General features: G+C 42.8%; 1 protein-coding gene across 2 annotated transcripts in view; it reads left to right on the top strand.

Annotated features, from left to right (window-relative positions):
* Positions 1-14,736, top strand: part of bcl9 (BCL9 transcription coactivator) — a 175,372-nt gene that overhangs the window by 26,130 nt on the left and 134,506 nt on the right. For both annotated transcript variants that reach the window (XM_043691452.1, XM_043691453.1), the window contains exon 4: positions 8,553-8,845. In XM_043691452.1, coding sequence (XP_043547387.1) covers positions 8,553-8,845 — 293 coding nt within the window. The remainder of the gene's footprint in view (positions 1-8,552; positions 8,846-14,736) is intronic.

Here is a 14,736-nt window from a genome sequence, read left to right as displayed (position 1 = left end):
TTCCCTCTGACTATTAGGGGTTAATAATACAATCCCAATAAGGTGATCATACCTTTCTTATTTCTCAGTTCTACCCAAATAACTTCCCTGGATGTATTTCCGGGAATATCCTCCCATAGCACAGCTGTAATGCTGTTCTTTATCAAAAATGTCACTACCCTCCTCTCTCGCCTCCTTTTCTGTCCTTCCTGTAGCATTTGTATCCTAGAACATTTAGCTGGCAGTCCTGTCTCTCCCTGAGCGACGTTTCTGTAATTGCTATGATATCCCAGTGCCATGATCCTGACCTTGCCCTGAGTTCATCTGCCTTCCCTGTGAGGCCTCTTGCATTGAAATAAATGCAGTTTAATTTATCAGTCCTATCTTGTTCTCTGCTTTTTCCCTGCCTGCCCTGACTGTTTGACTCATCTGTGTTCTCAACTGTACCAGTCTCAGATTGAAATCTTTCCTCACTATCTCCCTGGGTCCCACCCCCCACCTTACTAGTTTAAATCCTCCAGAGCAGCTCTAGCAAATCTCCCTGCCAGTATATTAGTCCCCTTCCAGTTTAGGTGCAATCCGTCCTTCTTGTACAGGTCACTTCTACCCCAAAACAGCTTCCAATGATCCAAAAATGTGTATCCTTCTTCCGTCCACAGCTCCTCAGCCATGCATTCATTTGCTCTGTCCTCCTATTCCTGCCCTCACTAACTCTTAACACCGGGAGTCATCTAGATTCTGTTCTTTTGTTCTCTTTTCCAAAATGAACAATTTCACATTTTCCCACATTATACACCATTTGTCAACTTTTTGTCCACATGCTTAACCTACCTCTAAGCTGTTTGCATCCATCTCACAACTTGTCTTTCTACCTATTTTTGTGTCTTCTGCAAATTTGGCTACAGTGCATTCACTCCCTTCCTCCAAATCATTATTATATATTGTAAACAGTTGTGTTCCAGCACTGATCCCTGTGGAGCCCCACTGGTTATATGTCGCCAACCTTAAAAAGAGCCACCTGTCTCCATGTGGGCGGCACGGTGGCACAGTGGTTAGCATTGCTGCCTCACAGCGCCATAGATCCGGGTTCAATTCCCGCCTCAGGCGACTGACTGTGTGGAGTTTGCACGTTCTCCCCGTGTCTGCGTGGGTTTCCTCCGGGTGCTCCGGTTTCCTCCCACAGTCCAAAGATGTGCAGGGTCAGGTGAATTGGCCATACTAAATTGCCCATAGTGTTAGGTAAGGGGTAAATGTAGGGGTATGGTGGGTTTCGCTTCGGCGGGTCGGTGTGGACTTGTTGGGCTGAAGGGCCTGTTTCCACACTGTAATCTAATCTAATCTAATCTAAACAGTTTCTTACTCATTAACCAATTCTCTAAACCTACCAATATACAACTTGCTTGAGGTCTTGCCTTCTATCAGTCCAAAATACAATACATCTACCAGTTCCCATCTATCCAGTCTGGTTGAGGCTTACTTGAAAAGCTCTCAGACATACTTTATGAAGCCATCTTAAAAGATTAGGTTGATTAGGTTCTGATTTCCCAAATGTTTTTAGATTAGATTACTTACAGTGTGGAAACAGGCCCTTCGGCCCAACAAGTCCACACCGACCCGCCGAAGCGCAACCCACCCATACCCCTACATTTACCCCTTACCTAACTCTATGGGCAATTTAGCATGGCAAATTCACCTGACCTGCACATCTTTGGACTGTGGGAGGAAACCGGAGCACCCGGAGGAAACCCACGCAGACACGGGGAGAACGTGCAAACTCCACACAGTCAGTCGCCTGAGGCGGGAATTGAACCCGGGTCTCTGGCGCTGTGAGGCAGCAATGCTAACCACTGCGCCACCGCGCCGCCCGTGTTCTGTTATTACTTTCTTAATTATTGATTCCAATACTTTTCCAACAATAGACATTCGGCTAATCAGCCTATCGTTAACCATTTCCTGCCTCCCTCCCTTTTGAATAGGGGAGTCACATCATCGGGTCTCCAATTTTCTATTTCTTCAGAGTCCACAGAATTTTGGAAAATTACAACCAATGTGTCCACTGTCTCTGTCATTGTCTCTTTTAAGATCGTAAGGTGAAAACCATCAATGTCAGGGGACTTATTTGCTTTTAGTTTGTCTCATAAAAACACATCTTTTATGACGTTGGTGGTACTTAATTCCTGCCCCATATTCTTTAGTATTAATATTAAAGACAGATGCAAAATATCTGTTTAATTCTTTTGCAATTTCCTTTATCCCCGTAACAGTCTCCCAGATTCATTTTCAAAGTGGCCTATGTTCACTTTGACATTTTTCTTTTTATCTTATATGTTTAAAGAAGCTCTTGTTGTCAATTTTATTCCATGTTAAATTACCCTTGTAGTTTATTTTCTCCATTATTGTTGTCTTTTTTATGCTTCTTTGTTGGATTCTGAATTTATCCCAGTCATCAGGACTATTCCTGACTTTGGCCTCCTTATAAGCTTTTCCTTTGAACTTAATTTGCTCAGTTAGCCATAGTTGGTTTATCTTTCTTAGAATTTTTTCTTCTTGCTGGGATATATTTTTGATGATTGTCAGTAATTACCTTGTTAAATGTTTGCTGCTGCTTCCTACTAATCTATTATCCCCGCTCAATTTAGCTAACTCCATCCTCATTTCACTGTAATTCTGAAACAGAATTATTTCTGACCCAAACTTCTCACTCTCAAACTGAATATTAAATGCTATCATGTTATGATCACTAATTCCGAAGGGATCTTTTATTCTGAGGTCATTTATTAAACCTACCTCATTAAATATCACCTGATTCAAGATAGCCTGCTCCCTGATTAGCTGCATGACATATATTACATGAGGAGACTATCCCTAATGCACTTTATGAATTTGAGGTAAATGAATATGATCTCATAGCCAATAGGAAGAAAGAGGTCAAAGTCAACATAAGTGAATATGTTGAACAGATATTTTGCATCAGTCATAGCCAATTTTGAAGATTAAAATTACCCACAATTACTGTTCCATTCTTTTTTACATTATTTGTTAATACATACTTTTCCTACAAAGTGGCTACTGTTTCGTGGTCCTACTACTCCTACTAATGCCTTTTGCTCCTTTCTGTTTTCTTGCTTCTGCCAAATGCACTCAACACCGTCCGAACCCAGATCGTACTCACAACTGTTCTTGTTTCATCTCAGCTGTCTCTCCAAATAGCCAAATATGCCTGAATGTTAAGTTCCCAGTTTTGATTTCCTCGTAATCCTGTTTCTGTAATGGCTATGAGATCATAATCATTTACCTTGATTTCATCTGATATGCTATCAGTTCATCTCCCTTATCTCAAATGCCATGTGCATTTAGTTCCAAAGCCTTCTAGTTTGACCTATTATTGAATTTCCCTGGTTACTTGGTGCAATATGACATTCACACATTCTGTTCCTCCTTTTACTTTCTGCTAATAATCAGCCCCATCACTAACCTGCAATCCTACCTTCTCCTTTACCTTTGATTTTCTAATTTTCCACCTTGCTGAACCCTACCCCCACCCATTTATATCATCGATAGTCACCCAAAATGCCGATTTTCCTGCTCCTCGGATGCTGCCTGACCTGCTGTGCTTTTCCAGCACCACTCTGATCTAAACTCTGGTTTCCAGCATCTGCAGTCCTCACTTTTGCCTAGTGAATTCCACGTCCCCACCATTCTCTGCGTAAAGAACCCACCTCTGACATTTCCCCTATACCTTCCTCCAATCATCTTAAAATTATGAACCCTCGTGACAGCCATTTCTGCCCTGGGGAAAAGTCTTTGGCTATCTACTCTATGCCTCTCATTACCTTGTACACCTCTATTAAGTCACCTTTCTTCCTTCTTCTCTCCAGTGTGAAAAGCCCTAGCTCACTCAACCTCTCTTCATAAGATATGACCTCCAATCCAGGCAGCACCCTGATAAATCTCCTCTGCATCCTCTCTAAAACATCTACATCCTTCCTAAAATGAGGCAACTGGAACTGGACACAATATTCCAAGTATGGCCGAACCAGGGTTTCATAGATTTGCAGCAAAACCTTGTGGCTCTTAAACTCAGTCGCCCTGTTAATGAAACCAAAACACCATACGCCTTCTTAACAATCCTGTCAACATGGGTGGCAACTTTGAGGGATCTATGTACGTGGACCCCAAGATCCTGCTGTTCCTCCACACTGCCAAGAATCCTGTCTTTAACCCTGTACTCAGCAAAATGAATCACTTCGCATTTATGTATCCAGGTTGAACTCCATCTGTCACTTGTCAGCTCAGCTTTTCATCTTGTCACTGTCTTGCTGTAGCCTGCAACAGCCCTTGGCACTATCTACAACACTACCGACCTTTATGTCATCGGCAAACTTACTAACCAACCCTTCCACTTCATCCAAGTCATTTATAAAAACTGCAAAGAGCAGAGGCCGAAGAACAGATCCCTGCAGGATACCACTGGTTACCGACCTTCAGGTGGAATATTTTCTATCCATTGGCACTCGCTGTTTTCTTTTGGTCAGCCAATTCTGTATCCAGACAGCCAAATTTCTCTGTATCCCATACCTCCTAACTTTCTGACTGAGCCTACTGTGGGGAACCTTATCAGACGCCTTACTGAAATCCATATACACCACACCCACTGCTTGACCTTCATCAACTTGCCTTGGCACATCCTCAGACAACTTAATAAGGCCTGTGAGGCATGACCTGCCCGTCACAAAGCCATGATGACTGTCTTTAATCAAACTATATTTTTCCAAATAGAAATCCTATCTCCCAGAATCCTTTCCAGTAATTTGCTTACCACAGATGTAAGACTGACTGGTCTATAATTCCCAGGGATTTTCCTATTCTCTTTCTTGAACAGAGGAACAACATCCGCCTCCCTTTAATCATCCGGTACTTCTCCCATGGAAAGTGAGGATGCACAGATCATCGCCAGAGGCGCAGAAATCTCATTCCTCACTTCCTGTAGTAACCTTGGATATATCTGCTCTGGCCCTGTGGACTTATCTATCTTGATGCTTCCCAGAATTTTCAGCACATCCACTTTCTTAATATCAATCTGTTCAAGCCTATTAACTTGGTCCATGGTGTTCTCTCTACCAACAAGGTCCCGCGCTCTCGTGAATACTGTATCAAAAAACTCATTTAGTGCCTCCCCTACTGCTTCAGACTCCAGGCACAAGTTGCCTACACTATCCCTGATCGGTCCAATCCTCTCTCTGATCATTCTCTTATCCCTCACATTCGTGTAGAATGCCTTTGGGTTTTCCCTAATCTTTCCCGCCAAGGCTTTTTCGTGATCCTCCTAACTCTCTTCTGTCCATTTTTGAGTTCTTTCCTCTCTACTCTATAATCCTCTAAAGGTGTGCCAGATCCTTGCCTCTTCACCCTTAAGTAAGTTTCCTTTTACCTCTTGACGGAAAGCACCTCTTCACTTGTCATCCAAGGCTCCTTCACCTCACCATTCTTTGCCTGTGTCAGTGGGACAAAGTTAAATATCTTACCATACTATCTGTTCCTATCCCTTCTCCATGGCTATCATAAAGGTGAGCCAGTTGTGGTCATTGTCACTGAAACGCTCTCCCACCAAGAGATCTGACATCTGGCCTGCCTTGTTGCCTAGCACCAAATCCAATATGGCCTCCCCCCTAGTTGGCCTATTTACATATTGAGTCAGGAATCCTTCCTGGACACACCTGACAAAATCGGCTCCATCTAGACTATCTGCACTAAGGAGGTTCCAATCAATATTGGGGAAGTTAAAGTCACCCATAGCAACAACTTTGTTACATCTGTACCTTTCCAAGATCTGCTGTCCAATCTGTTCTTCCATCTCTCTGTTGTTATTGTGGGTTCTATAGAAAACACCCAAAAATGTGAGTGCTCCTTTCCTGTCACTGACTTCCACCTATACTGACTCAATAGACAAACTGTCCTCAACAACCTCCTTTTCTGCAGCTGTGATGCACCACTCTCTAATTAACAGTGATGCTCCCCTGGCTATGTTACTGGTGTTAATGTGCACCATGACTTCTGGCTGCTCACCCTCCCCCTTCAGAATCTTGTACTTGATCAGAGACATTCCAGACTCTGGTACCTGGAAAGCAAGATACCTTCTGGGAGTCCCATTTGCAACCACAGAATCCTCGGTCCGTTCCTCTAATTATTGACTCATGAATGCTTTTCTATTCTCCACCCTTCCCTTCTGAGCCACAGAGTCAGGCTGAGTGTCAGAGACCTGGCTACCATGGCTTTCCCCAGCTAGATCCACCCAGCCCAAAAGTATCCAAAATGGTATACTTATTATTGAGGGGAGAGGCCACAGGGAATTCCTGCATGGTCTGCCTGTTCCCTTTCCGTCCCCTTATTGCAACCCATCTAACTTTTTCCCGTACTTGAGGCAAGACTACCTCCCTGTAACTCCTCTCTATTACCCTATCCGCCTCCCGAATGATCCAAAGTACATCCAGCTCCAGCTTCAGTTCCCTAACACGGTTTCCGAGAAGCTGAAGGTTGGTGCACTTCCCTTGGAAAGGCAAGGACTGATCAGGGATAGTCAGCAAGGCTTTGTGTGTGGAAACGAACTTGATTGAGTTTTTTGAAGAAGTAATAAAGAGGATTGATGAGGTCAGCAATGGACCTCAGTAAGGCGTTCGGCAAGGCTAGATCTCATGGAATACAGGGAGAACTCGCCGTTTGGATACAGAACTAGCTCAAAGGTAGAAGACAGGGGGTGGTGGAGGAGGATTGTCTTTCACACTGGAGGCCTGTGACCAATAGTATGCCACAATGATCAGTGCTAGGTCCACTTCTTTTCCTCATTTTTATAAATTACTTGGAGATGTAGTTAGTAAGTTCGTAGATGACTCTAAAATTGGAGCTGTAGTGAACAGCGAAGAAGATTACCTCAGAGTACAACAGGATCTTGATCAGATGGACCAATGGGCTGAGGAGTGGCAGATGGAGTTTAATTTAAATAAATGTGCGGTGCTGCATTTTGGAAAGGCAAATCAGAGCAGGACTTAGACACTTAATGGTAAGGTCCTGGGGAGTGTTGCTGAACAAAGAGACTTTGGAATGCAGGTTAAGTGTTCCTTGAAAGTGGAGTCAAAGGTAGATAGGATCGTGAAGAAGGCGTTTGGTATGTTTTCCTTTATTGGTCAGAGCTTCGACTATAGGGATTGGGAGGTCATGTTATGGCTATACAGGACATTGGTTAAGCCACTTTTGGAATATTGTGTGCAATTCTGATCTCCCTGCTATAGGAAGGATGTTGTTAAACTTGAAAGGGTCTAGAAGAGATTTACAAGGATGTTACCTGGATTGGAGTATTTAAGCTTTCGGGAGAGACTGAATAGGCTGGAGCTGTTTTCCATGGAGCACCGGAGGCTGAGGGGTCCCCTTATAGAAGTTCATAAAATCATGAGGGACATGGATAGAGTAAATAGACAAGATCTTTTCCCTGGGGTAGGGGAGTCCATAACCAGAGGGCAAAGGTTTAGGGTGAGAGGGAGAAAAGCTTAAAGGGGACTTAAGGGGCAACTGTGCGTATGGAATGAGCTGCCAGAGGAAGTGGTGGCGGCTGGTACAATTACAACATTTGAAAGGCATCTGGATGGGTTTATAAATAGGAAGGATTTAGAGGGATATGGCCATGTGCTGGCAAATGGGACTAGATTAGGTTGGGATATCTGGCCAGCATGGACGAGTTGAACCGAAGGGTTTGTTTCCATGCTGTACATCTCTATGTCTCTATGATTCTAATTAGTTTAAAGCCCAATCTTACAGCCCTAGTGATGTAATTTGCTAGGACTCTGGTTCAGAATGAGCCCATTGCATTGGAACAGCTCCCACTTTTCCCAGTACTGGTGCTAATGTCTCATGAATTTTAACCTGTTTCTCCCATGCCATTCTTTTAGCCATGTGTTTATCTCTTTAAGCATATTGCAATGGGCCAAAGGGTTTTTACTGTGCTATCAATCTCTTCGGCTCTAAGAGGCGATGTTAGCACAAAGTTAACATCATGGTTTAAAACGGCCCTGTGGATAATTAGGGCAAAGGGGACATGGGGTCCATGAGAGATGGTAAACAGGGCATAAGGTCTAGAATGAAGCATAGGTTGGCATAGAAGGCATAAAATGTCAAGGGTGTGAGTACAAGGGGTATATTGGTATGGGTATTTTAAGAGCCATGAAGTTGGTTTGGAATTTAATAACTAGGCTAGTGGGGGCATGAAAAGTGAGTGTAAGAGAGTAGGAGGATTGTCTTATGTTTCTAATCTTCACTTTCAAATTTCAAAAATGATGCTGGAGTCATCAGGCTGGAGACTTTGGAAAAGCCTGGGAGTCTGCAGGACTTTCTATTCTTCCAAGAACTAAAATAGGAATGGTGAGCTTAGAAAGGCTGGGTTACCACGGCCAGGATTTCTGTAACTGTCCAAAGAACAAGGTTTGGGCCCTTAGATTCCCAGATTGTGTCAGTGCTCTGTTAATTGTGCTAATTCCCAGCAATCTAGCCCACCATTCTTTCTTAGTGTTTTTTGACTTTTACAGAGTGGTCTAGAGATGCGAGAATTTGTTCAGCAAGAGCAAGTACAAGCACAAGCTCAAAGAATGCTGGAAGTGCAGGAGGGGCACGCCCACTTCAACAAGAAAGAACGATCAAAAAAGGAACAGGACGAAGGAAAGGATTGTGAGCAAACACTAACAAATTCCCAGAAACCTCTCACAGCACCGAAGGCCCTCAGCCCACATAAGCACTTAATCTCTTCATCAGGGATTACAACTCCCCCAACGCATTCAAATAATACAAAGATGAAGAACTCACCAATTACAACTGGGCAAAGGTAAGGCTCAATGAAAAAGTATTTATGAATGTTTTCTTATTTAAAAACAAACTTAAGGATAAGATTGCGGTTAAAAACCCAAGTAATACAAAAGGATAAGGCAATTCTACTGACCCCCAACGTAAAGTTATTCAGTTAGGAGGTGGGTAAGATAAGAGTGACAGATGGTTTTGGAAAGAGCCTGCAGAGTGTGAAACCTAGATGACTGGGAAACACAACTACCAGCAATGGATGAATGTCGGGAATGGCAGTCAGTGTTTGAGAAACTTGAACCTCAGAAATTGCGGAGCTCAAATTTAGTTGTGTGAGCTCAATGGTCTGTGCAGAAATGGAGTGGTCTGACGACCTGTACATATTCGACCTTCAGCCTGTGTGACAATGGGAATATATGACACTGGAAGATACTAGGAAGGTTGGTGGTGAATATGATGGTCTACAATTATCTTGGTTTGTGTGGGAGTATTCTGAGTCTCAGGACAGTGGGCGGGGGTGCAATCGTGGAAGTGCTGGATTGAGCCAGTTGGTCATAGTCTTGGAAACATACAGCTGAGGGAAGGGAAATGAACCTTAGAATTCATGCATGGATGGAGGTTAGAGATCTTGAAGTCAAGAGTTGTGGTGGAAAATGCATCATAATATGGATGAATTGGAAATAGCTGCTCTCTTAGAATACCAGTCTTCATAGGGCTGGTTTTCCAGAGTGTAGCCTCAGGGGAAATAAATCTTGTAACAGGGACCTGTAACAGATTTTAGATTCCTTATTGACATATTCTATTAGTCAGTAGGGCATTGGGTGAACTCTGTTTCATCAATTTTTCACTTCTGGTTGGATATCTGTCCTCCATTCTGGCATGCAAGACAGTCCTGGTGCAATGATACCTGATTACCGGTGAGACTAGAAAGTTCTGCGTTCCCCAAGCAGATTATAGAGATCAGAAAGGGTGAGACACAACATGGTGAGTATTATAAAGTTATAGGACTGGGAGGTAATATAGATCAGCGAACACTGTTGGAATTGTAAGGTGTGTTCGTTGTAAGTTAGGATAGAGGTAGCAGTGATGGATACACCTGAAGTTTACATAATGAGTTAAATCAAGGTTGATGCAAGGAGTATTAGAACAGACAGGCCTGGCAGTGTTGAAGAGAAGATGTTGTTCTATTCAGTGCTAAGTGGTTCAGGAGAGTGATATTGCAGTCAGCCAGATTTAATCTGAGTCAACATTTGGCAAGGGGATGAAATCAAAAGCCAGGACATGTAATTTGTAGCTGTCTTGAAAGACAATGGCTTTGATCTTCCCAGGGTTCACCTGGACAAACTGAGGTACATCCAAGGCTAGAATTTGAGCAAGTCATCCAACAACACATTGATGGAGAAAAGAGAGGTATTGAATACAATTTTTAAAAAATCGCCATTAATTTCAAATGACTAAGTCGTGTTTTATGAGCCTGATTCAATTTTTGGAGATTAGTAAATAAGAAAAGAAAGTAATGTAGTGGACAATAACATAGAAATTTAGAAAATAAGAGCAGGAGTAGCCCAGTAAGCCCTCCACCATTCAATGAGATCATCGTTGATCATTGTTCAACTTGGTACTTTTTTCCAGATGTCTTCCAATACTCTTTGATCCCTCTAGCCCTAAGTGCTATATCTATCTCATTCTTCAAAGCATTCAATGTTTGGGCCAGAACTGCTTTCTGTGATAGCACATTCAACAGGCACATCACTTTCTCCTCATCTCCATCCTAAATGCCTTTCCCAGTAGCCTTAGACTGACTATGGTTCTGGACATTCCCGTCATCAGAAACAATCTTTCTGCATTTACTGTCTGGTTGTGTTGGAAATTTATAGGTTTGAGATTCTCCCTCATTCTTCTAAACTCCAATAAATATAATCCTAACCAAGTACAGTCAAATAACTGAAAATAGAAGTCCTGGAACTAAATAGCCCTAGTCTCTCTTTATACATGAGTCCTACCATCCCAGGAATCAGTCTAGTCAACATACTTGGATTTTCAGTTGCATGTGCTTCATGATTTAAGTTATGATGTGTGGAGCTGGGACAAATCACTGATAGCTAGAAAACTGACGACAATGTAGAAAATAGGGAGGAGTAAAGAAAGATAATTGTGGTTGGAGGAAGGTAGAAAGTGGTGTTCCAAAAGATCACTGATGATCACACAGTCACTAGGTTAAAGAAAGAATTTGTAAACAATATGAGGCAGGTGATATAACTAATACTGAGGAAGAATCCACCATTCTACAAGATACTGGGAAATGTGTAGAGAGGACAATTAATTGAAAATGAATTTTAAGTTGTATGAATGAGATAAGATGTATAAATGAAATAAATGTGGTTGGAAAAGCAGAAACCACTTTCAATTCTGAGAGTAAGAAACTAAATGCGATAGAGAAATAAAGGAATTGAGCAACATAGATGAAGAAATCATTAAAAGCTTTGCAGGCCTGCCCAGCAATTAAAATACAAAGCACTGGGATGTATTTTATGGTATAAAGAATTCTAGGAGAACTGCAGTTATGTTAAAGTTATGTAAGTCTCTGGTGAGGCTGTACTATGCACCATTCCATTAGGCCCCAATGGAGGTGAGTGAAGAGATGGGACGCCCACTTCACACGGTCTCAAGTGGTAGACACAGGTGGCAGGGCAACCTACGCCTAAGCCATGAGGAGGCAGTTATTGGTGTATGAAGGTAGCAGGGATGAGACCAGGTAGAGTCAGAGAGATGTACAGCACAGAAACAGACCTTTCAGTCCAACTCATCCATGCTGACCAGATATCCTAAAAGCCCTGGACAGTATGGCCGAAATATCTGTGGCGATATAGTTCAAAGAGGGCTGCCATATTTTATAGAATAATTTGGTTTTTTAGTGCACCATACTTGTGAGGAAGTCAAGGGGAATACATTCCATGATTAACTTTGCCAATTTGAAAGTCCTGGAGGGCCCTCAGCTGCCCAATTCACTAAGATATTTTTCCTTGCACAAAAGGAGAGAATGGAAAATAGTTTCCTCCTGTGCACGTCCAGGGAGGGAAAGTCTGATAAGCCCAGAAGAAGAGACACTGGATCCAATCTAATTTCCGTACCTAAGATCTCTGTTAGGGCATTCGCTACTCTGTCCCAGTACCTATGGATCTTGTGACATGTCCATAGACAGTGCGTGAGAGTGCCCACTTCAATTTTGCATTTAGGACACATTGGGGATGCTCCTACCTTAGATTTTGCGAGTCATTCAGGTGCTATATGAAACCTATGGAGTATCTTTAATTGAATAACTTGAGTTCTATTGCAAATAGAGATCTTTCTGGCATTTTCCCAGATGTCCTCCCACATTTCTAAAGAGATTTCTAAGCCCAATTCTTGGTTCCATGTTTTAAATAGTCGTTCTGTGTCTTTCGATACTTCATTATATAATGAGTGAAAAAGAGTACTGACCGAGGATGGCCCCATTGGCCATAGCACTTTTCTTTCCCTATCCAATTTGTAAGGACTGCCTGTTAATGTGGTCTTCTTCTGTATATAATCTCGTATTTGGAAATACCGAAAAAGGTCCCTGTTAGGCAGTCCAAACTTCTGGTGCAACTGCTCAAAAGACATCATAACCTCTCCATCAAACAGGTCCCCCAAGCAAGAGATACCTCTGGACCTCCAGGTTTTAAGTGTAGCGTCTGTCAGCCCTGGCTGAAAACTCGATGCTCCCACTATATAAGGGGAGGTTTTCTGTAGGTTACCCTCATCTTGTCGCATTAGCCTCCAGGCTTTAATTGTATTTAAAACCAAAAGACAAAATGCTGGAAAATCTCAGCAGGTCTGGCAGCATCTGTAAGGAGAGAAAAGAGCTGACAAAGCTTTGACAAAGGGTCAGTTAGACTCGAAACGCCAGCTCTTTTCTCTCCTTACAGATGCTGCCAGACCTGCTGAGATTTTCCAGCATTTTCTCTTTTGGTTTCAGATTCCAGCATCCGCAGTAATTTGCTTTTAATTGTATTTAATACAATAGGGTTTTTGCAATAGTCCATAATAGCTCTCATCTTATCTAAAACTAAAAGATTGATGAGGGGACATTTTCCTTGGGAGGTCACAATGTCTAACCAAATTGATTGTGGGTCACAAGAGACCCAATCAGCTACATAGGCTAATAAAGAGCTCAACTGATACCTCCTAAAGTTGAAAAATGTGGTGCTGGAAAAACACAGCAGACCAGGCAGCATCCGAGGAGCAGGAGAATCGACGTTTAGGGCATAAGCCCTTCTCCTGCTCCTCGGATGCTGCCTGGCCTGCTGTGTTTTTCCAGCACCATATTTTTCAACTCTAGTCTCCACCATCTGCAGTCCTCACTTTCTCCTAGTTGATACCTCCTAAAGTCTGAAAAGTCCAGTCCTCCTCTTGTCTGTGGAAGCTGCAGTTTTTCTAATTTGATATGGGGCCGTCTTTGATTCTAGACAAAGGAACCAAGCCAGCCATGTAGCTTACGCAACGCAAGTCTCAGCAACATCAGAGGGAGCATTCTCATAGGATATAGGAGACGAGGTAGAATATTCATTTTAACTAGGGCTACTCTGCCTTGCCAGGATACTGGGAGATCTCCCCAGCGTTATAGGCCCTGCCTTATTTTCTCTAATAGCTGCACAAAATTGGCTTGAGATAGCTGACCAAATACTGGGGTGATAAAAATACCTAATTATAGAAAACTCTCCAGTGACCACCGGAAGGGAAAACAGGATCCGTCCAGTAAGTTAGATATACAGGCGAGACAGGAGATATAAATGGCCTCCGATATCATAAAATTGATTTTATAACCTGAGAACATACTAAATAGATTGATCAATTGAATTAGGCAGGACACTGATATCCAGGGATTACTTAAGAAAAGGAGGACATCCTCTGCATTGAGAGTGATTTTATGTTTACCCGAACTAACCCTCGGAGTCGCTATGTGAGGGTCAGTACGTATAGCTTCCGCTAGTGGTTCTATTACTAGCGTGAATAGCAATCATGAGAGAGGACATCCCTGATGACAGCCCCTACCAACACTGAAGCTATCCGAACCTAAACCATTGGTGATCACAGCTGCTTTGGGGTCATTGTAAAATATTGAGACCCATTTATAAAGTACCTCTCTGACACCGAACCTTTCCAGTGTATAAAAAAGATATGACCATTCTACCTGATCAAATGCCTTCTCTGTATCCAAGGAGACAACTAGCCCTAGTATTCTTCCCTGTTGACAGGCTTGTATCATATTTAAGACTCTTCTAATATTGTTGATCTACAGCCCTTGATAAACCCCGTCTGGTCCCGTTTTATAATACATGGTAAGACCATCTCCAATCTTAATGCCAACATTTTAGAAAGGATTTTAAAATCCACATTTAGCAAGGATATGGGTCTATATGATGAATAATCTTCTGAGACCTTTCCTTTTTTAAGAATGAGAGAAATATTTGCTTCTCTCAATGAAGGCAGAAGGCAGCCCTGATTATGTGAGTAATTAGGAGAAAGTGAGGACTGTAGATGCTGGAGATCAGAGCTGAAAATGTGTTGCTGGAAAAGCGCAGCAGGTCAGGCAGCATCCAAGGAGACGAGAATTGACATTTCGGGCATGAGCCCTTCTTCAGGAATGAGGAAAGTGTGCCAAGCGGGCTAAGATAAAAGATAGGGAGGAGGGACTTGGGGGAGGGGCGTTGGAAGTGCGATAGGTGGATGGAGGTTAAGGTGAGGGTGATAGGCCGGAGTTGGGGTGGGGGCGGAGAGGTCAGGAAGAAGATTGCAGGTTAGGAAGGTGGTGCTAAGTTCGAGAGTTGGGACTGAGACAAGGTGGGGGGAGGGGAAATGAGGAAACTGGAGAAATCTGAGCTCATCCCTTGTGGTTGG

The sequence above is a fragment of the Chiloscyllium plagiosum genome, chromosome 6, assembly GCF_004010195.1.
Source record: "Chiloscyllium plagiosum isolate BGI_BamShark_2017 chromosome 6, ASM401019v2, whole genome shotgun sequence".
Classification (NCBI taxonomy): domain Eukaryota; kingdom Metazoa; phylum Chordata; class Chondrichthyes; order Orectolobiformes; family Hemiscylliidae; genus Chiloscyllium; species Chiloscyllium plagiosum.
Note: the sequence above shows the minus strand (reverse complement) of the source record. Positions and strands in the feature narration are given on the sequence as shown.